The following is a 22,396-nucleotide window of genomic DNA, read 5'->3' as shown; positions in this document are numbered from 1 at the left end:
GACAGGCACCATTGACCTCACGGAGATCTTGGAGCAGTTTTCTCCTGCTTTTACTGTGACGATATCGCTGGCCCATCTGCCAGCGGGCCTCATGACTTGATCACATTCCAATTTTATTGTTTCAATTTTAGGAAAACGCTGGTGGAAATATATTGCAGTTGTGAATATGAATTATATGACCAATACATCAGTCATATAATGTAAATGGTAATATAATTAAGTGAAAAAATCATAGCGTGACTGTAGTTTCAAACAGGTTGCATCAAGGTTTATGGACAATCTTAGCTTTTAGTTTAGTCTTCACTCGATGTGACGTTTCTTCAGAAGACAGCAGTCGCAACACACCAAACCGTCAGCTTGATGATTTACTTGAGTACAGTGTTAATGATGGGAAACCAGATGCACTTAACAGAATGTTTCGGGGCTAGCGCATTAAACTGCATGGTCTTCCCGCTCCAAAAATCACACATATAGTCCTCGCCGGAGACAGTTTTTGGCACAACCATAAAGTGCAATAAACTCACAAAAATGTTTTGATCAAATTATTGTTTTTATTACTATAAGAAATTAAACAGCATTCCTTTTCATTAAATATCCTGTTCATACGAGCAAATTGGCTCATTGCAAACTTAATGTTGGAAACTATTATATATGCTGTGCTGCTACATTCTTCACACGATCGGTGAATCGCAAACTTCACGTGTTCTGCAAGACCATGTTTAACTCCTACCCTAACTCTTCCTAAAACCCCCCAACACACTCATTCTCTTTCTATCTTTCTCCATCTCTTTCCCTCCATCTCCCCCCCCACCCCCCCATGTCAAGGCTTCTTTTGAGTTTGAGGTTAAAGATTAGCACCTCAGATAAAGATTAACTCTTCTTCAATGGAAGGTGCTGATGTGTTGAATATCCATTGTTGGCGAGTTGTGCGCTTGCCTACAGCAAAAGTAGTTTGAAATTCATGGTGGTAAAGGGATTGCTCATTATAAGGTGTAATGTAAAAATCCTTGGAGTGGAAAATGCAACTTGGGTCACCATCTGAGTTGAGGAGTTGTTGTACGTCATCTAAAACGAGTTGAAATGATTCAATATGCAAAAATGTAGTTGGTGACACATGGGGCTCTATTTTCATCGACGGTGTATGTGTAAATGCTGGCTTGCTGTGGCGCTTTGCCAATTTGGCAGAAAACTGTGCGCTATGCTGGGTGCAAAGATTTGTCTTCAAAAATTCAGACGACGGGATACGCCTACTTTGGACCAAATCTCGATTGTGGCAAAGGTAGTTTAACGAGATTTCGGTGAATTTAATAGGGGCACAGGCAGACAGATTCTAAGGTCCGTGGACATGTGGTTGTCAGGCGTATTTCATTCATGAATAGACGGGTATCAAAACCGACAAACCAATGTAAAATCAATTTACTGAGGACATTATTATTTTTCGGTACCTGCTAACGTTGTCTGCAGTGACACCGGCTAAGAGCGCTGATAATGCGCTTGCCACGCACATATCATAGCATCCTTTTCCGCACTCTGTGTGCAAGTTGTGAGTGTGCCACATTTATAGACAATGTGAGGAGCTCCTTTGATTGGTGGGAAATTGGGCCGGCTATTGTCAGGCCCACAAAAACAAAGAAGAAAAGAAAAAAAAAAAGAAGCTAATCTTGCTAACGTCATAAGAACCGTGATTGCTTCTTACCGGAACCCTGAGCATGTGTGATGTCATTATCAGTTGACAGCAAGTGGCAAAAGGCATTTTTGAAGGTGTTAAATGTACATGAAAAATAATGGAGTTATCATTTTCATTATAGACAAAATATGAACTTTTTACTGCTGAAAATGGCTCAGTAAATTTAGTATACCTTTAATTGAGCTGTTTTGTGCAAGTATGTGAAATGGCCAACACTTGGTCTAACATGCCCCAGGGCAGATTTACACTGCACCGTGCTAGATTTGCGCCTGTCACAAAAATAGCCTTCGTTTTTTGCTAAATGTGTGCGAATGCCATATTCTAGACGACTAGGAAGGAGTAAATACGTAACATGGAACTTCTGAGTAAAAACATTGCTCAAGACTTTGACAAACGTGTTTAGCATTAGCAGGGTATATTATGTGTTTGAAGATGCTGAGCATGTATCTGCTGAAAGAAAAAGGTTTTTTGTTGGTCCCTTCATTCATTTTGAGGTTTGACCAAATTATGCCATTGAGTCTGTTTTGTTTTAACAATTGAACTTCACAAGTTCCCTTGGATTACATACCAAAACTCCAAAATTATAGGAGGCTAAACATAATCTTTTAATGTGTGTTTGCATCCACAATGGGCACTGCCAATGTTGTGTAACGTGAAATTTATCTCGGAGAAGTCGGGTCTGAAAGATGACATTTTATCAAACACACTTCAATTCAAGTGCTGCTTTTTCAAGTTGCCTGTCGTGTGTTGCAGTAGAATTTGCATTTGGAATGAGTTTCCTGGTCAGTAGAATTTGTTACAGCATAATTTCACAAAGTGTGTATATATTTCGATATATAAATTTGTCAGAATGATGTGTCTCTATTAATCACAAACAGCAGGTATCAAGTAATGGAAAGATTGGAATAGCATACTAATGCAAGAGCAACAAACTATCCAGCTTTGAGTTACAACCAAAAATGTAGTGGAACAAACTGACAGAAAGAGTGATGTGAAAGCAGTGTTGAAATGTTGCGCTTTTGTGTCATCTGCCTGCAGGAGGAAGAAGGAAAGAGATAGAAATGTATCACAATGCAAGGCTTGTCGTCGCTTCCCATTTAGTGTGTCAGTGTGTCTAGTCAGAGTGGTGATGCTGCATGACTGTTCAACCTCATTAAACTTGAACAAAAATTTCAAATGGACTTGATGAGAAATGTTCCTTTGTAGGAGGAACTGTATACACTGACTTAACTTGTGGTCGCTTATTAATAAATAGTTATCGGTAGCCCAATATCATTACGTCAAGGTGGATCGATTAAGTCATTTTCAAATATAATTAAAAATATAGGAAATTAAAGGAAGGCTTATTCAATTTACTATTAGTGCTAGTAATTAATTCGTTTAATTTGGAAAACACACCAGAGCTGAAAAATACACCAATATCGTGATATATTTCCCTTTTACGACAACATTTTCAACATACGAGTAGTTTACGATGGGTCTAACTAACGCGTGCACGTGTGCAAACTTACTGCTGGACAAGAGACACAAATTTGACAACGAAGAGGACACGCACCCACAAAAAAAGCCATAATGCATGGCATTTCCAAGTGGTTGACCAGATATATGGCTTCATTCTTTCAGGATTGACGACACATGAGGCATAGCTGCTTGTGTATAATTTTGGGTTATTGGTATGTAATATCATTGTGCAGTCGAATCCGATACATCCTGCGATAGTTATCAAGTTACCTGTTTAATGAACATGGCGGGTAGTTATATTATTTTTAAATCGCTTTTAAAGTTATTTAATATCCATAAAAAATAATGAGAGTATCGAATTAATTATGCGCAAAATATTAACTTTTAACAAATACCGCAAATGGCGTACATAGGGGAAGTATCCCTTTTTCGGGAAATAATTAAATCCAAGCCAAGCTATTCGATAAAACAACAACTCCTACAATCGTTCAATATTTTCTGCTACGGGAAAAATGTGATTACACAACGTACCGGATCGGTTTTAGATAGAACGTATATAGGAAAAGCTTGCTGGGAAAAGAAAACGACGCCACATTCGCTATAAAAGTTGCTAACAGTTACTTTACGAATAAAATCTATTCAAATGTGTTTTTTTAACAGACATACAAAAGCCTCGGTGCCCTATTTTGCTTAAATGTTGGCTCATCAGCTATTCTGTGATTGCGGAGGCGGCCTCCTTGTATCCTTTGTCTCGGCCTACATGCTCGCTAGCTAAAGTAATCGGGTCTCCATCATTCTCTGGACAACGTTTGACTTCTCCACTCGCACATGCGGCTCGCTTCGTGTTTCCAAGTTTGTAGCGTACCAAAGGGGCTAAGTGTGGGGAAACACTGTGAGGAAAGCCCGGCTGATGATTCGATGGAGATGGACGACAGCCAGAGCTGTGCGTGAGTGCAAGGGCGGAAACAATAAATAACTTTTAGGTGGAGGTAGGGACTTGCAGAAGTGGTTGTAGAGTGGTGCTGGTACCACGAATGTAGAAAAAGCCTCGCTTTTGATTTATCACTTTTGGAAACGCTGTCAGGAGCCAAATTCCAGGCGGAGTGGAACCGTCATTTTATCCCATCACTTACATTTGCAATGCAAAATCGCGGCGTAGGCATTCCTGTACAATTAATACACATTCGTACAAAATTAACACCAAAATGATCGATTTTCACCGAGTTTGACCACCACGAGGCGTTACAAAAACGAGGAGAACGTAAATTTGCCCGCTCGTTTATGCCACGAGCCCCAAGAAAGGTGACGTTATTTATGGCCTCTGTGGATGCGTATCTGCTTGGAAGCAGCTGGACCACCCTGCCCGAATCTGATACCTCCACATCGAAGACGGCGGTTGGTTAGAAAGGCTGACTGGAATTGAGAAAAAATTGTAAATCACTTGTTATTATTTTATTTTTATTTATTTAATTAACCAATATAGAATCTTTTGACAAAACGAATTGGAAAAAAAATATACAACCTGCATTTTCGATTAGACATATTTAAACACGCATCACTTGTTTCATGTAATTAATACAACGTTCACAATCAATAAAGTCCACTTCAGTACTGAGTGCAGCAATATGTGCTCATGTTGCTTGGTTCCGGGATATGACAGTGGGCAATCGTTTAAGGTCAGGATATCTGTCCATTAGTACGCAAGGTTTTTGTTCTCTATTGGATTTGCAAGACCTTATGATGCCATCTTTTTCCCCCTTCCTCTATTTCTCCATTCTGTGCCTCCAACACCAGGAGATCTTAGGAGATTTGTGGAGGCTGCCCTTTTCCATCGATACACCAGGACATAGAAGAAACTCTCTCGGTGAGTTTCACGCTGTATTTTTGTCTTTTTTTCTTCAAAGTTCATCACTTGGGACTATAAATGTGTGCATGTATGTGAGCCATAAGTGATTCGGAGAGAGATTTCGATTTGACTGGGTGTTGAAAATGTAAAAAAAAAAAAAAAATGTAAATATGTCTTTTTAAATTTATATATATATATATAATATTATATATATATATACACATATATATATATATGTGTGTGTGTGTGTGTGTGTGTGTGTGTGTGTGTGTGTTAAAGCGACTTAAAACATTAATAGCTCCTGATTGCAAGATATGATTGATGTAAATATAGATACTATGAAATAATTAATATAATACAGTGTATAAAGATATCCGGAATCAATGTTTGCATTCGTACATTCAACGAGGTTAAATTTTATAATGGCTTGTGCGGATACATAAGCGTGACATAAATATAACAGGAAACAAGCGAGCTCGTGTGTTCTTCAGTTGACTAATAAAAGAGACCCTTGTAACTACTGTAAAAGCATGAATTGTATTCCAGCAGTAACCGACATTAAAATGACGTTTCAGTACTGGGATCATAACTTCGCTCAAACAGGAACTCAATAAACTATTACTGTGCTATAGCAAGCCAAATTTTAACGGGGTATTTTGGCATTTATAGCCTTTTCAATCGATGTATATTCAAAAGTTTTTTAAAATCACATCTCGATGCATCTCCTTGTGTGAGGTCTTGAGAGGAAAAAAACAATCCTTAGGCAATCTGAAATGTTGGATCCGCCACTCTAACATTGATTTATCCAAGAAAAATACAAAAATCAAGCGCCATTCTTCGCAATCAGTGGCGCGACTTCACAATGACGCGCAAGTAAATCCCCTCGGGGTGCATGTCTCTCCCCCACGCTGTTGCGCGTTGTAGAAAAAAACGCTGATTATACGTTTTGTTAATGAGTAACGCGGTCTTAGCAGATCCCTGACACAAAAGACTGCGTTGAATAAAAACGTTGCAGACTTGCACATTTTCGGCTCCCACCTTTTTCCACCTACACGGAGCTCATCCTCACTTTTTAACCGCCAACAACGACTGTGATCTGCTTTTAACTCGCTCTACATTTCCACACGCACGCGCGCGCAAGCGAGAGATCTCATAAATCTTACGTTAGTCCAAACGCCCTGCATGATAAAAAAAGAGAGAAAGGGAGCGATAGCGAGCGAGAGGGGGAGAGAAAGACAGTGAGCGAGAGAGTGAGAGCGAGTGAACGAGAGAGAGAGAGAGGGAGAGAGAGAAAGGGCGAGGGGAATTGAAAATAAACCACGCTGTGGAGTCTGAGGCTAAGCAGACTGTGAGATTCTCTTCGCAGCGAATGCTAACTGCTATATTCTGTGGCAACGTGTGGGTGCCCTTATTTTTGAACTCATTCGTTTGGGCGCTGTTATTTTTGAAATTTGATTCAAAACTTTGTCCACACTTTTACTCATTGTACTGTAGAAGAGGATATTGTGCCCACTCACTGATGGCCTGAATGTGAGTGTCAACGTTTGTTTGTCTTCTACATGTGCCCTGTGATTAACTGGCGACCAATCCCGGGTGTAGTCTTTCGCCCAATGTCAATTGGGATCGGTTCCATCTCCACACAATCCTGAACATATTAAGCATTATAGAAAATGGATAGATGGATAAAGACATAGATGGACGAACGATGGGACGGGTGGATGGACGGACAAAGGGATTATAAACATTGAATATTAGACATGCAAGTGAATGAAGTTCACACTCTCCAAAAGTGCGAGAGGAAGAGGGTAAACCCTCGAGTGCTTTTTTGTATTGCTTTCGAGTCACCAAACACGAGCAAATAAATCACCACAAACAACTTCACAATTATCACAGCTACATTCCAATGTCACGTGACTGCTCAAACCAAAACATAGATAATACCACACAACATTAAGGCCATTTGTGATTCAATACACACACTGTATCTCAAAATTCGGACTTGCAGTAGTTTCCAGTGGCATACAACAGACGATTAATTTATTTGTAACTTTGTCTGTCTGTGTGCATACAACAACCAAAAAGTCACATTCTTTGTAAACCAAAACGGACTGTCACTATCCCGATTTAAAGAGAAGTCAAGTCATGTTTTAAAATATTTTCTATGCACCCCCGAAAGTCTTAAACGCCACATCCTGATTAAACTTAATATTGCTTTTGTGGAGTGAAGAGGTCACCCCCTTTCTGAATTTGGTGACGTGGATTTTACAAGCTGAGCCATGATTGGCTGTTTCCGATGCCGTGAACTGTGATGTCATTTTCAGTCAAAAGCAAGTGTGAAAAGGGCCGCCCCCTTAGATTACTAAAACAGGTGGATTTTGCCGCTTAATTCATATTCTATAACACAATAACAATCAGAATGCCGTGTTTGGATTGGAGCTACGTAAAACATAAAGGTTTTTTGACTCGATTTCCCCTGCAAGGATGCGCTAGCCCTTAGAGCAACCATTTGTGAACAACAAATGGATATGGATGCTCAGCAACACAAGTGCAGTGTGTAAATGTTGTCATTTTCTCATCGTATGTAGATGTTGCGTTATGTCGTAAGTATGCCAATGATTCGTTATTTTGACTATTTGCTAAAAAAAGTAAAAAGAAAAAAAATTATACATCAATTCAAATGACGGTTGAAATGCGATAATATGGCAGCTGCACGACAGCTCGTGCATTTCATAAATGTATTTAATTAGATTGCGTTTTTCTGTAGTATGACTAACTGTGTAGATTTTAAAAGATGAACGCGTTCCCTGCTGCCTTTGTTGCATTTAAAGACCAGTTTTAAAAAGGCATTGCGCAAACTATCTTTACCCGCAAGCAATCTTTTTTTGTAATTAATATTCAGAGAAGTAATTATTACAGCTGAATGTTTATTCATTTGAGCCTTAAAGTTGCGTGTCCACGTGGTATTGTCACGGGATGCGAAATCTGTCGTCGTTCTTGGAACCAGATGAAATGACATTTCATTTTGCGAGGGTATGAATTCACATTTTGTGTGAGCGAAGTTGAGCTATACGGTGGAGACTTGGAGATATACCATACACACTCATAGATTGAGTTCAGAAATACGCGCTCCTAACCGAGGGTCAACAAAAATATATCGATAATTTAATGGGGTAAATAATCACTATAGCGCGATCCTGTAAGCGTCAATCTGGAGCATAGCTCCAAGATCTTCGTGTAGTGATATATTAAGGATACAGAAGAAAGGAAGCCAGACGATGACGAAAAACCATGATAGATGAATAATTAACGGTTTCGTAATTTGTGTTGCTTTGGGGTTATCTGTGTTGGGAGGTCCGATGCGCGATACATACTGAAAAAGAAAGACATTTGAAGCCATTGTTTATCAACCAGCAGCGGTACAAGCAGACAGGCAGGCAGGCAGGCTGGTAGTGGAGTGGAGGGGATCGGGGGAGGTGGAAGGGGGGGGGGGGGTCTGGAGCAGGCAGCAGGCGAGCTCCCGGTAAGATCGTTCAGCTTGTGAGCTAGCTATAGCCTGTCGGGAGGCTATCAGACCCCGTCCGCATATTCCACCTGTATACCGACCCCCTACCTTCACGGAAGTCTTGAATTTGTCCACCTCTCTCATCCGCTGACCGTTCATGTCACACGGCGTCCGCCTTGCCGCCGTCCGCGGCCGCTGGCGCCTGGAGGTGGTGGTGGTGCTGTGGCGGCGGTGGTGGTGGCTGCAAACAGACGCCCGCTAGGCGAGAAAACCTCGCGGCAGCTTGCGCAGAAAATACGTGAGGACTGGGAAACGCCAGGATTCTTCCTTCATTTCATTATTTTAAAATGATTTATGAGATGTCCCAGTGACGACTCACCTGCGATGCGATCTTGCTGGGTCCTGTCGAGATTGTACCGGGACCGCCGGTGCTAATAAAGGTAAGCATGCCCCCACCAGCGGGCAGGCCAGGCGCTAATGTACGAGCTCGAACAACAGAACAGAAATATCATGTGTTTACGCATCGTGCAGTTTTGGGGCTGGCTCGGTATTTATGACTCGCGTGACTTCCAATGCTGGTTCAACAAGAGTTCACTATGCTTTAAAGTTCACTATGCTTTAAACTGTCTAATAGAGCACCCTCCCCCTCCCCTCCGACCCCCTCCCCTCCACCTTATTCGGCAAGCCCCTTCGTTCTCTTTTTCGTATTTATCATCCATTCCCTCACTTCTTCCGACGTTATTTATTTATTGCTTTGTTTATTTAATTTTAAAGAAATAAACAAAATCGGACACTTTCGATTCAGATTACTTCTCTTCTTTTTTCAAGGTTCCTCGTGATTTATTTATCCATCTATTTATTTATTTATTGATTTATGTATGTATGTATGTATGTATGTATGTATGTTTGTATGTATGTATGTATGTATGTATGTATGTATGTATGTATGTATGTATGTATGTATGTATGTATATATTTGTGCGTGCTTGGGTGTTCCCCCCAAAATGTGTTTCTTTTAACTGTGATTAACGGCACGTCAATAGCATACGCCGCATGGCCACAACACCGATCGGCGTATTGTTTACGTACGACATAGAGTTACCCCCGTTTTTGTTCTATTTAAAAAGCATTTCCTCGTGTTAAAAAATATTTATACTGTATATATGATTCCTGTCTCCCAGCTGGCACGATGCGTCACGGCAGGCGCCATTTGTAATTTTATATCACAGGATGAAGCAGTCACTGGACACCAAAGGCCGACCTCTCCCTCCGTTTCTCTCTCTCTTGTTTTTGTTGGGGTGCCTGTGTCACTTGGAGTGCATTATTCGGAGGAGACGTCAAAGAAAGTTGTTGATTGTATGAAGCTGTAGCCCTTACAAGCCAGGGGCGAAGACATTACGTGGCCCGTTTTAATCGCGAAACAGCTATGATTTAATAACCTAGTCCTCCTACCCTCACTGCCATGGTCTCGCTCTCTTCTTTTTTTTCTCCCCCCGTTTGCTTGCGACTATTCCTCAGAGTAAATAATTAGGATTCCAGCTTGTCTAGCGGAAGATAAATGGCTGACATGTGTGACGTGCTGAGAGCTGGAGTGGAGCTGGACTGTGTCATCTCCGATAAATAAAAAAAAACAAATAATGATAATTTCAAAACACATGTGAGGTTTAAACATGTGGAAAAACCTATTCCTTAATTTAGTTTGATTATGTTCTTCATAATTTTGAATTCTAGGGAGATAAAGATTAATTCCATCTTTGTTTCTTTGTTTAAATATCGGATATTTATTTAAATCCAAATAATTTACTGTACGTTTTTTTACAGAAAATTTGTCACGTGCCAAAACGAATGGCTATTAGCAACAGTGCCATTGTTATGAAACATAACTCGAATTTGAAGCACAATAAATGCGCTTTCTCTATTATTCCGTGAGTAGAAGGACGAGCATCCTTAAAATACATCCCTCCGTTAAAATTCCAGGGGCGGAACAAAATGCCAGGTGTTCTCACATGTTATCTATCTATCTATCTATCTATCTATCTATCTATCTATCTATCTATCTATCTATCTATCTATCTATCTATCTATCTATCTATCTATCTATCTATCTATCTATCTATCTATCTATCTATCTATCTATCTATCTATCTATCTATCTATCTATCTATCTATCTATCTATCTATCTATCTATCTATCTATCTATCTATCTATCTATCTATCTATCTATCTATCTATCTATCTATCTATCTATCTATCTATCTATCTATCTATCTATCATCCATCCATCCATCCATCTACCACATTCACCTTCAGTTTTGTTTAAGTGTGACAATGACAGCCTTTAAATTAGCAACAACGAGCCAAGAGTCAAGCCTAAAATCTAATACTACACTGACAGAAATGACTACCTGCATTAGTCACCTTAAAACACAGCCTACAGAGTGACCAATTTCCCTCAGATGTTTCAAAAAAAATGTCTCGGTCATTATGACTGACAACAGAGATGCTGGGATATACCTTATCTAAAACACATGCGCACGCACGAGCGCACACACGCTTGCATGCACGCACGCACAACTGGATTTACAAACACTGAAACAATGTAAGGAAATGTGTCTATAGCAAATAATTTGTCTCATATTAAGCGATAAAAACACAGGGGTAGTTTAAGTCAAGTCAACAGTATTTATTTGAATGTCATAGCTAATTATGCAATTATTAGTTTTCATGTACTTGCTAATGTTATTACAATGTTATTTCACAAACACTGTACTCCATTTTCCTCCTTGCGCATTCATTACTGCCACCCTTTTTCGAACTTTTAGTCACAGACTACATACAGTACGTATATATGTCTTTCTTTGACGTGTGTGCGTGTTTATGTGTGTGTGTGTGTGTGTGTGTGTGCGCGCGTGTGTGTAAAGAAAGAGGTCTGCCCTCCTTATGCCCCCTCCACAAGAGCATCTGCAGTCTGTGCTCAGGCTCAGAAGGGAGGGGGGCAGGAGGTGAGGGAAGAAAAGCGCCGGTTTCTATTCATGTCATGGCGCCTTTCAGTGGCAGAAGATGGATTTATCTCTCTCATTTCTTGTTTCTGCTTTTCCTAACCTTTTAGGTCAGATTGCAGGGGGCCATTTGAGAGACACCGTCACGTGACCCCTGGTGCCAAATGGTCTTCCGGCAGTGGTTCTCAACAAGGGCCGGAGCTAAAGAAGACATTGCCGCCTTTCCCAGACATGCAGAAGACAACATACTACGACAACTCAACTCTTTTTGGTGGCTACGCATCTTATCAGGTGCAGGGGGCAGCAACTGCACCTGCCAACGGCTTTGGGGGCTATGAAGTCCCGGGGTCTCATCATCAGCCAATCTTCCCGTCGGCAACCCATCTGGATGTTGACTCTTACCACCGATCTGCCTGCTCTTTGCAGACACTGGGTGGGAGCGGTGGGCACCAGCAGCAGCAACAGCTCGCCAAAAACAAGGAGCTGAATGGCAGCTGCATGAGGCCCACCCTCCCTCCTGAGCAGCTCACTGGCTCCCAAGTCTCCCCACCTTTGGCCCCCAATCCAAGCGATGACAGTACCGTCGCTCAGCAGCTAGGGGGCAGTGCTGGTGCCTCATCAGTCCCCAAATCAGGCCCCAGCAAGTCATCAAATTCCTCCTCCTCGACGTCATCCTCCACTTCTTCCTCCTCCTCTTCGATGCCCTCCAACCCAACTTTGGCCAAGCAGATATTTCCCTGGATGAAGGAGTCCCGCCAAGCGACCAAGCAGAAAAACTGTTCACCCAGCAACAACTCGGGCAATGGTGTGTTTTACCCATCTTTTTTATTGTTTAACTCCGCCAAGTCGGCGACCAAAGAATTGGATCTCTTCTGGTCTTCCAATGCTACTTTCATCATATCTTTCCATAACGTAAAAGACCTTTTGCCCCCATTTTTTTCTTTGTTTCCCCATCACCACATTTCCTTTCAATTCTTTATTATAATGGCAATATTTATTCAAACATATCTAGAAAAAGAATACAATGATAATTTAAAAAAAAAACACTCAATTAAGTTAATTACACAACTCAACAGCAAACTTTAATCAGAGATGCCTTTATGTGTTCCTAAACATTTTTTTAATGTTGATTTAAAACACATCCTTAAGTTTGACCTATAAAGGTTTGCACAACACTGATTTTACCATATGTTGTAATTAAAAGCTTTGCGGTCTCTGAAAAAAAATCCACCTGTAGCTGAACCTAATCCTTAATTCATAAATATTTCTCAATAAAATACTATACTACATATTATATTATTACTATTATATTGTCATTATTACTATGAAAACCTGATGTTTGAGAGAAAAGGTGTCAAAATCAAGGTTCGGGGGGCAGATCTGGCCCGCCACGTCATTTTATGTGGCCCACAAAAGCAAATCAAAGATGTCAACTATCATGATGCTTCCTAAAATCGCTACCAAAATTTCAAACTTTCAGTCGAAATAAATAAGAGAGATGCTGTAAGCATTTTATTGTTATGAAACCCCTCATTGCAATATGTTAAACAATAGGGGGGAAAAAACAGTTTTTACTTCTTTATATGGTTTCAGTCATACGGTAACGGCCTTACAAACTAACAGAAATCTGGCCCGCGACAAAAATGAGTTTGACACTCATTATCTCGAGAAAAAAAATGAGGGCAGATTTGGAATTGACGTGAAAAATTAATCGAGAAAAGTTTACTTGCATCTCTGAAAAAAAAACATTGCCAAATTGCGAGACTCTAAATAGGAAAATATACACACCCTTTAACAAGCCTGCCAGCTTACTCTGTCAATCAACATGTTCCTAAACGATGTCCCTCTCTTGCATTTAGCATTATCCATTCCAGTATTGTGGTATTTAAATGAACTCAATGTGAATTGAAGGCCACTTCAGCATGATTTGTGCTCACAGTCTTTCTGCTGCTGTGATTGCTGCAGGGGCTTTTTGTCTTTGCGGCCAAGATGTAATTTAGCTGCCCACAACCAGTAGCAGGGGCTCTGTCTCTTAATAACTGCCACTGTTATCAAGTGCTGACAACTAATATCAGGGGATACTATGCTCTGCCTGCACAGTACCCCTACCTAAGAATGCAGACAGAAAAAAAATACTCAAATAAGAGGAATGTCACTTTTAAATCCGGTCATATCACACAGACACACACTTACACACACATATATATATACTGTATATATGTGTATATATAGACAGTATATACATCTGTCTCACAGTTTCAAGGTCATGGGTTCGTATCCTGCCCTTCCTGTGTTGAGCTCACATGTTCTCCCTGTGCCTGTGTGGGTTTTCTGCTACTACTCTGTTTCCCTCCCACCTTTTCAAAAACAGTCATGTTAAGTTAATTGAAAACATTTTTCTTCGGTGTGCATGAGAGTGTGAATTGTTGTTTGTCTATAGGTGCCCTGTGATTGGCTGGCAACCAGTCCAGGATGTATCACTCCTCACGCATAAAGTCACCTGGGATAGATTCCAGCATTCCCACGACTCGAATGAGGATAAAAAATAAATAAATAAAAGGACGGATAGATTGATTTTTAAATGAGCAGGATAAATACTCCAATATACTGTATAATAAGTGGTGAGTGAAGTTGTTCTTTTTTCTTGTGTGATTAGTGACATATACGGGATCTGGGTTGCACAAATGTGAGGGCAGTGAGTCAAGTTAAAAGTTGGACATGTGCATGTATCCTCAAAGACGTAGGTGTGTGGTGGGGCGTAGCATTCCAGTGACCAAAGCTGGCAGATGTCTTTGTTGACAAAATGTGGTTTGGGCTCAGTGCAAGCAGCACTTTGGCGTCCATGTTCAGTGGTTTGTCAGCTTCCTGTCAGGTCAAGTTTGTCAAAGTCCACTCACTTTCTGCTGAAATTTGTTGATTGGTTGCTTCCCTTTTCTAATATTGTGTGTGTGTGCTCGTGTGTGTCTTTGTATCTGTGTCTTAATGCTTCCCGTCTCTGTTCCTCTTTGTTGAACCAAAAAAAAAACAAAAAACAAAAACGTCCATATACCTAAAGTGAAACATCTTTATTCGTGTGAATTTTGTATACTATGTGACAGAAACTTAAAAAAAAGTTTTTCTTGATAACACACAACAATTAAGCTAGCAGCTAGAGTCCTCATAAGTCGATCAGAAAGACTTGTTTATGTTGTCATATTTGCAGTCCTAGTTATTGTCCTACATTTTTGCTTGAAGGTTGGTATGCTGATTAACTCATTCTTTACCAGCCAATTCTGGACCAAGTCTGAAAATACGTTTAAAAACGTCTTTGGGAGTGAACGAGTTAAGAATACTGTTCGAGGCTTGGAAATTAAGGGTGTGGAAAATAATCGATATTAATCGATACATCGATGCGCACGTGCGCGATCCGAGTGCATTGGCTCATTCACTGGGTACGATGCGATTGACGGGTGAAATCGCGATTCATCACGATGCATTGATGGGTATCGGTAAAATCCGATTCAAGCGCCGTTTTATTCATGTTAAACGTCACCTGTATGCCCTTTCCTAGGCGCTATGAATGCACCATCATTGCTTTGCGTTTTGTGTTGAATACGGACGGTAGCCGTGCGTCACATACAGTCCAGTACACAACTAGCGAAACATTATGGAAGTTAGCGCAAGGGGAGGCGAGGAAACTACTATATTTAATGCAGCCGTAACATTCAAATCTTATGTTTGGAAATACTACGGCTTCGAAAAGAAAGACGGAACGCTTGATAAAACCTCCGTAATTTGCACGGAATGTCGCACTAAGAAGCCATACAACGGCAGCACCACAAATATGCAGACCCACTTAAAACGATGCCATCAGATCACCGACAAGTTTCCCTCCCGCTCCCCCGCTTCCACGCCCAGTTCTTCGTCGGACACCGGAGAAACGCTTGGTAAACCAGGTCAGGATCAGAAAAAAATTGCCTCTTCTTTTGGGAGTCCCCTTGCAACTCACTGTGACCGCGCAATGGCTATAACTAAGGCCACTGCTTATTTCATATGCAAAGACCTCCAGCCTTAGCGTGGTGGACAACGAGGGTTTCAGACAGCTCGTGCACGTTTTGGAACCCAGGTATAAAATACCAGACAGGTCTGTGTTCACTTACATATTCCCGATGTGTACAACAAAGTAAGAAGTGAGATTACTGTGTCGCTGAACAGTGCACAAAGAGTTGCACTTACAGTGGATGGGTGGACATCTTGCGCTATAGATTCATATATATATATATATATATTATTATTATATTTCATATAAGACACTCAGTGAGAATAGTCTGTTTGTGTTTACACAATAGCAACAGCTGTGAGTCTCAGGTGCCAAATTGTTTACATTTTCTTTGCACAAAACCCAATTGTGAAAGGGCTTAAATAAGTTGTTTTACAAGTTCTACTGTTTATAAGGAATAAAGTGGTATCCTTTTTGTAATACCATACTGAATTCCATCTTTTTAGAAGCTTTTTTTCTTTGCTTATTTGCATCATGTTTAATTGCACAATATCGCAACAAATTGCATTGTATCGTATCGGATCTCATTGATTTGAACTTAATGTGTATCGCATCGTATCGCATCGTGACGACGGTGAAACGTATCGCATCGTATGGCCAGAAAATTCCATGTATCGTTTAAGTATCGCATCGCTGGCAGTGCATCGCGATGTGTATCGAATCGTCCTCAGTGCTGAGATTCACATCCCTATTGGAAATGTGCCATCCATCCATCCATCCATCCATTTTCCGATCAGCTTTATCCTCACAAGGGTCATGGTGAGTGCTGGAGCCTATCCCAGCCGTCTATCGGCAATAGGCGGGGGGACACCCTGAACCGGTTTCCAGCCAATCACAGGGCACACAGAGATGAACACCCCAACACCTAGCGACAATTTAGAGCGTTCAATCAGCCTGTCATGCATGTTTTTAGAATGTGGGAGGAAACTGAAGTACCCGGAGAAAACCCATGCAGGACCGGGGAGAACATGCAAACTTCACACAGGAAGGCCGGAGCTGGGACCGAACCCACGACCTCTGTGCTGTGAGGTCGACGCGCTAACCACTGGTCCACCAGGCCACCCTGGAAATGTGCCATTGAGTAAATTAAAAGGTTATAAATTAAGGTTGGGAACAAAACGATATGACCATGTAGTCGTTCATGAAGATGTCAGATACGGGACAGACTCAGCAATCTATCCGAATCACCCAGTGATAATTAGCATAATTGATTTTGGCGTTCTTGATTGGCCATCGTGAGACTTACGGCTCTCTTTTCACAGACGGTACATATAGAAATGTTGTCTTATCCTGATTTTCATACAGGTGCAAGCCTCCTTGTGCCTGTTTGGGAAATTGGTTCCTCACGCTGTGCAATGCTGGGCTCATGTGACATTTGCTGTCAGAAAGTTTTCTAAACTATATGCCAGCAGGAACCACGTTTTCTGAGCCCATAGTCTAATGTGATTTTGGTGTATTTGATCGGGGCACAGTCAGATACATTCTGAGGTCTGCTAATGTGTTGTGCATGTCATTGGATTTGACATGGACAAGAAGGATTAGGGTCTTCAAGTGCCCACTTCACACAGTGCATATCTGTGTTCTCCAATTCTAACATAACATCATCCGCCCGTGGAGGTTTGCTTGCAATTCCTTATAAACATACTTTGTGCAATTGGACCTCCTGTCGAAATGGGTCACATCACATTTAAAGCGAATGCTCGGAGCCACTCTGATTGATGGCAAGCCAAGGGTGTGTTCACATCCACAGTGGTGCAAACCGCCCTTTTCCGAACATGCGTGTGCGAAATTACTAAAACGGTCTAATCTGCCACTGTTTTCTCATGTTCGAAGTGGAATTCTTGTTGGTGGAAACATGGACCTTTTTGGGCAGACACATACAATGTATCTGTACTATGAATTGCATGTGAGGCCAGGGGTTTAGCATAAAATCTGAGTGTGAGGCACACAGCGTTGTTTCCTTTGCTGTTTCTGCCATGTCACATAAATGAGTCACTTAGAAAACTTGTTTCTGTGTTGGGCTGTGGAGACGTTGGATTGTTGAAACTGAGCAATGTGGCAGCACTTGAGGTGTGAGTTTCACTGATGAACTTACACAAAAAGATCTCACAGTAATTTTATATTCAGTAGGTACAAATATAGTGAGCAGAATGCACTCAATGGAATCAAGTAAAAATAAGTCAACGTTTCTTCTTAACAAATATACTGATGTAAACGTAAATAATATTTTCATTTAAACTACTCAGAGAAGTTATATAAAAAGTCACAGTGTAAGAGTTGCTGTAGCACATTATTAGGCGCTTTGAATCAGCTATCATTTCATCATTCATTTCCTTGTCTGCTGTCTCTTCCATGTATCTTGTTTTTTTGTTTCCATTCCACTCTGATCACCCTGTTAAGCTTCCTCTAAAGTCCTTTTCCTCTCCCAGCAGCATCAGGTGGAGGTGAGAGTGGTAGCGGCGGTGAGAAGAGTCCTACTGGCGGGTCTTCGGCCTCATCCAAGCGAGCACGTACAGCCTACACCAGCGGCCAACTCGTCGAACTGGAGAAGGAGTTTCATTTCAATCGGTACCTGTGCCGTCCACGGCGTGTGGAGATGGCCAATCTGCTCAACCTTTCTGAGCGCCAGATCAAGATTTGGTTCCAGAACCGACGCATGAAGTACAAAAAGGACCAGAAGTCCAAGGGATTAAGTTCCAGCTCAGGAGGGCCTTCACCAACGAGCTCACCGCCTCTGCCCATGCAATCCTCTGCTAGTTATCTCAACTCAATGCACCCATTAGTTGGGGGTGGTGGGGGCGGAGGGTCAGGCTACGACGCCCCATCTCCCCCATCCTTTGGGAAACCTCACCAAGGGGTTTCGTACTCCATGTCAACTGCCTATTCCAATCTCCCAATGAAGGGCTGCCCTCCACAACAGAAGTATAGTCACCAAGATCAAGACTACGGTGAGCCGCATCCTCACCATGGCCTCGTACAGGCCAACAGTACCAGCTTTGGAACTCCCGCCAACATGCAGGCCAGTCCAGTGTATGTGGGGGGTGGCAGCTATGTGGAAGCCATGCCTGGCTCTGGGCCCTCCATGTATGGCCTCAATCACCTTGGCCCCACACCATCCCATCACCAAACCATTGACTACAATGGTGCAGGCCCCATGTCAGCCACTAACCAGCATCATGTGAGCGGAGGGGTACCCCCGGGTCCCTGCGACCCGCCCACTCATGCAACGTACACCGAGCTCTCGGCGCACCACACCTCGACTCAGGGCAGAATTCAAGAAGCACCCAAGCTCACTCACCTGTAGCAACGGGAAGAAAAATGAAGGAAGACCACACAGAACAAGTAATGTTACTCAATTAACAAGCTGAACTAACACTTGGGGACTCACCTGCAGGAAAAGGAAAGGCATTAGAGACAGAAAGGAGACAGAGAGGAGCAATTCAGTGGTTTATGCTTTACAGCCCCAAACAGGAGTAATCAATGTTTTGGCCCTATATTGATGTCATTGGTGTTAGCAATATGCCATTGTATTTACCTGTAGAAAAGCACTTAATTTGGATTTGTATCTATTCATTTCAAACAGAAAACTCCTTCTGTAGCGCTCGTCTCTACAAGTATGCACTAAATAAGGAGCGGGCTGTACAAGGAAACAGTGGGCGGCACGTCTTTCTGTGATGTTTTCTTTGGGTGCTATGGCCTCCTCCCACATTCTAAAAAAAAAATTTTAAATAAAAACCCTTGAGGCCAATTGAACACTCTAAATCAGTTGTCCCCAACCATTTTTTGGCAGACCAGCAAAGCTTGAACAAAATATAATCATGCTGTGGACTGATAAAAAATGGAGCCCTCGGGAATAATGAATCTGCCTTAAAATGAAAGCATTCTCGTTTTTAAGTTATGATCCTTCATTTGGTATCAGCGACGTGGCTAGTGAGTAGCAGCGCAACTGCCAATGCGACTTGGACAGGCTGGGCAAACTCCACTTGTGTTTTCATGATTTCCACATCACCACATGGGTGGTACAAATGATTCAACATTAATTGTTGTGTTGCCTGTTTTAGATGGCACATCATGCATAACGGTTGCTTTGGAGCTACTACTACACTAGCCATGAAATTTCTCTTGTCAAATATCTTCATCTTCAGAAGATAAACCAAGTCTTGGATGTCCGTCAGATGCGCGTTTAGCTACACGCTCTGTCATTGTTTATGTCTTATTCTTACTTTCTGTTAACTTTTTCAATTGGCAAACCAAAGTAGAGAAACAAAAGGTCAACTTTGATTGGCTGCTGTCATGAACATTTCTATATATCCAATGAAAAAAAAGGGTGTGTGGAATTGTTTCTTTGTGTGGTCTGGTTCCACATACTGGTCTGCGGACCACTGATTGGGGACCACTGATCTAAATTGATTTTTCGTGTTAATTGTTTGTCTATTTGATGACTGGTGACTGGTCTAGAATGTCACTTCGCCTCTCGCCCAAACTCAGCAAGGATCAGCTCTAGTTAGCACTGATCCTGTTGGAGACAAGTGGTATAGGAAATGGATGGATGAAGTTAGTATAGTATTATCCTGCCAAACTCATGAGTGCAGTCGTGACAACCTAAAAAAGAGCCATTTATTTGTCTTTAGCGCTTTCAGGGACAGTGGTTACTACAGTGGACAGTTTACCATGCTATCAAGTTACAGGTTATTATTATTATTGGTGCATGAAAGGGTTAATTAGATTCATAGAAGGGCGACATGGCGATCGACTGGTTAGCACGTCAGCCTCACAGTGCAGAGGCGCAGGATTCAATTCCGGCTCTACCCTTCCTGTGTGGAGTTTGCATGTTCTCGCCGTGCCTGTGTGGGTTTTGTGCGGGTACGACGGTTTCCTCCCACATTCCAAAAACATGCATGGCAGTTTAATGGAACACTCTAAATTGTACCTCGGTGTGAGTTTGAGCACGAATGGTTTTTCGTCTATGTGTGACCTGCGATTGGCTGGCAACCAGTTCCGGGTGTAACCCGCTTACTGCCAGAAGAAAACTCGGATAGGCTCCAGCACGCCCGCGACCCTTCATAAGGGGAAGCGGTTTAGAAAATGGGTGCATGGATGTTTCATAGAAAGCCTTTATTAAACGTTTTCAAATTCATCTATCTCAAAATCATCGATCACTTGAGCAAATGGTATACTCATTAATATTCTATTGAATGACACTGATTGAGACTTCATTTAAATACTAGATACCTCACCAGCCCCGTATACAAAGAGGTCTTCCAGATGAAATAGTGGAGCGTTTAATGGGAAGTTACTGAGGTGGCTCGATTAATGACAGTGAGGTTTGTTCCCCTCCAGGCAACACATGGTGTAGTCATCTGAGCCGCGTGTGTCGAGCTCTTAGAGAGAGGAAAGAATAGCTCGCACTCTTCACTCTTGCCTGTCTAGTAAGTGCATCAAAACGCTGAGTCGTAATCCTCTGTCTCTTTTCACCTCCTGTGTGGATACAGATTTAATCACTAACCGAATTGTATTTGATAATGTCACAACAGCACACACCCTCTGACGAGGGGCAACAATTTTCTACAATTCTATTTATGCATCTGAACACAATTTTGACACCTTCGGTCACTTCTTCTCTCACTCCAACCGTGTTTTTGGAAAGCTCCAAGGCGATAGATCCCCGAGAATATCATGCGTACATACAAAGTCTCGCTAGGTACTTTAGCATCCCATCCTTTGTACACACAGCAATGCTAAGCTAGTTTCCTACGGTTGGTAAATGTGCAGTCAGGTAACATCCACTGCTGACGTTGTTCCAAAATTTGTTGATAACCTTATTTTCGCACATCATTGATACAGGGTATAGCGTTGAGAATGCTTTTTATTTATGCTTATGCCCATTTCTCACTCACTTTCACTGATGGAAGGGTTTACATAAATAGGTGGGCATCATTCTTTTATATTGTTTGTTGTTGTCTCCCCGCCCCCCCACATATCTTAACTTTTAAAATGGATACAGGGTATATATTTGAACAAAAATGCTAATCCCAGAAATGTGTGCACATTAAAAAAAATGGTTTATTTGTTTGAAGCGTCTGTAAGAAGAGTTTGGGACAATACACAAAACATTTTTTTAAAATAATGACCTTAGTGTTAAAATCATTAAGTGTGTTCGGCCCACTCTACACTCCTTGATGTTCTGGAAATATGCTCATGTTTTTTTAAAAAGTACAATTTACACACATGCTTTTGGCATCTGGGCATCATTGTTGCACTTAGAGTTTACATTTTTAAGTTTACAGTAAAAAAATAATAATAATATTTTCAGGGAGGCTCTCCAATCAGAGTCTTTCACAGATGTGCGTCCAAGTGATTATTCACAGAAAATATTTATTTGTTATAACCAGTTGAAAAGAATTTTCTCTCTCCATTATCATTATTTATCCATCATGTATTTATGTTGAGAAAAAAACTGTAATTTTCTAGCATTTACCTGTTATGAAAGAAAAAACAACATTGTGTTTCTTCTTTGTCGATTGTACTGAAGTTACATTTTTAGTTCTTGTATTTTGATAGCGAATAAGTACTTTTTAAGTTCCTACAGTGACCCTTGTACATACATGTCTTGCTATGTACAAGGAAACTGCAGAATGGGGTTTGGTAACCCATCCATGCGCATACTGTAGAATTTTGACAACCTATTAGCTGGGGGAAGAAGAAAAAGTCTTTTTGGAGAACAAGACTTCTTTATTTGCCCTTTAGCAACTTTATATTTAAGTGTTTATAGAGTTGTCTGTCCAACAATTCCTTAATAAAATGTTACTTTATTCAGAGTTTCATTCAATGTTTCGACATCCTCTCAGGCAGTAAACTTGA

General features: G+C 41.3%; 1 protein-coding gene across 9 annotated transcripts in view; it reads left to right on the top strand.

Annotated features, from left to right (window-relative positions):
• hoxb3a (homeobox B3a) overlaps nt 1-22,348 on the top strand; it is a 72,144-nt gene extending 49,796 nt beyond the window's left edge. For 7 of the 9 annotated variants that reach the window (XM_052049695.1, XM_052049698.1, XM_052049694.1 and 4 more), the window contains 3 exons: nt 4,943-5,012; nt 11,607-12,301; nt 17,965-22,348. In XM_052049695.1, the coding sequence (XP_051905655.1) occupies nt 11,728-12,301; nt 17,965-18,839 (1,449 nt within the window). In that variant the 5' untranslated portion in view covers nt 4,943-5,012; nt 11,607-11,727 and the 3' untranslated portion in view covers nt 18,840-22,348. Of the gene's footprint in view, nt 1-4,942; nt 5,013-6,227; nt 8,937-11,606; nt 12,302-17,964 lie in introns of those variants that run through there. The other 2 variants (XM_052049704.1, XM_052049703.1) reach the window with 2 other exon arrangements.
• The last annotated feature ends 48 nt before the right edge of the window (nt 22,349-22,396 follow it).

This window comes from Hippocampus zosterae, chromosome 17 (assembly GCF_025434085.1).
Source record: "Hippocampus zosterae strain Florida chromosome 17, ASM2543408v3, whole genome shotgun sequence".
In the NCBI taxonomy this organism is placed as follows: domain Eukaryota; kingdom Metazoa; phylum Chordata; class Actinopteri; order Syngnathiformes; family Syngnathidae; genus Hippocampus; species Hippocampus zosterae.
This window is presented reverse-complemented; position numbering and strand designations above follow the sequence as displayed.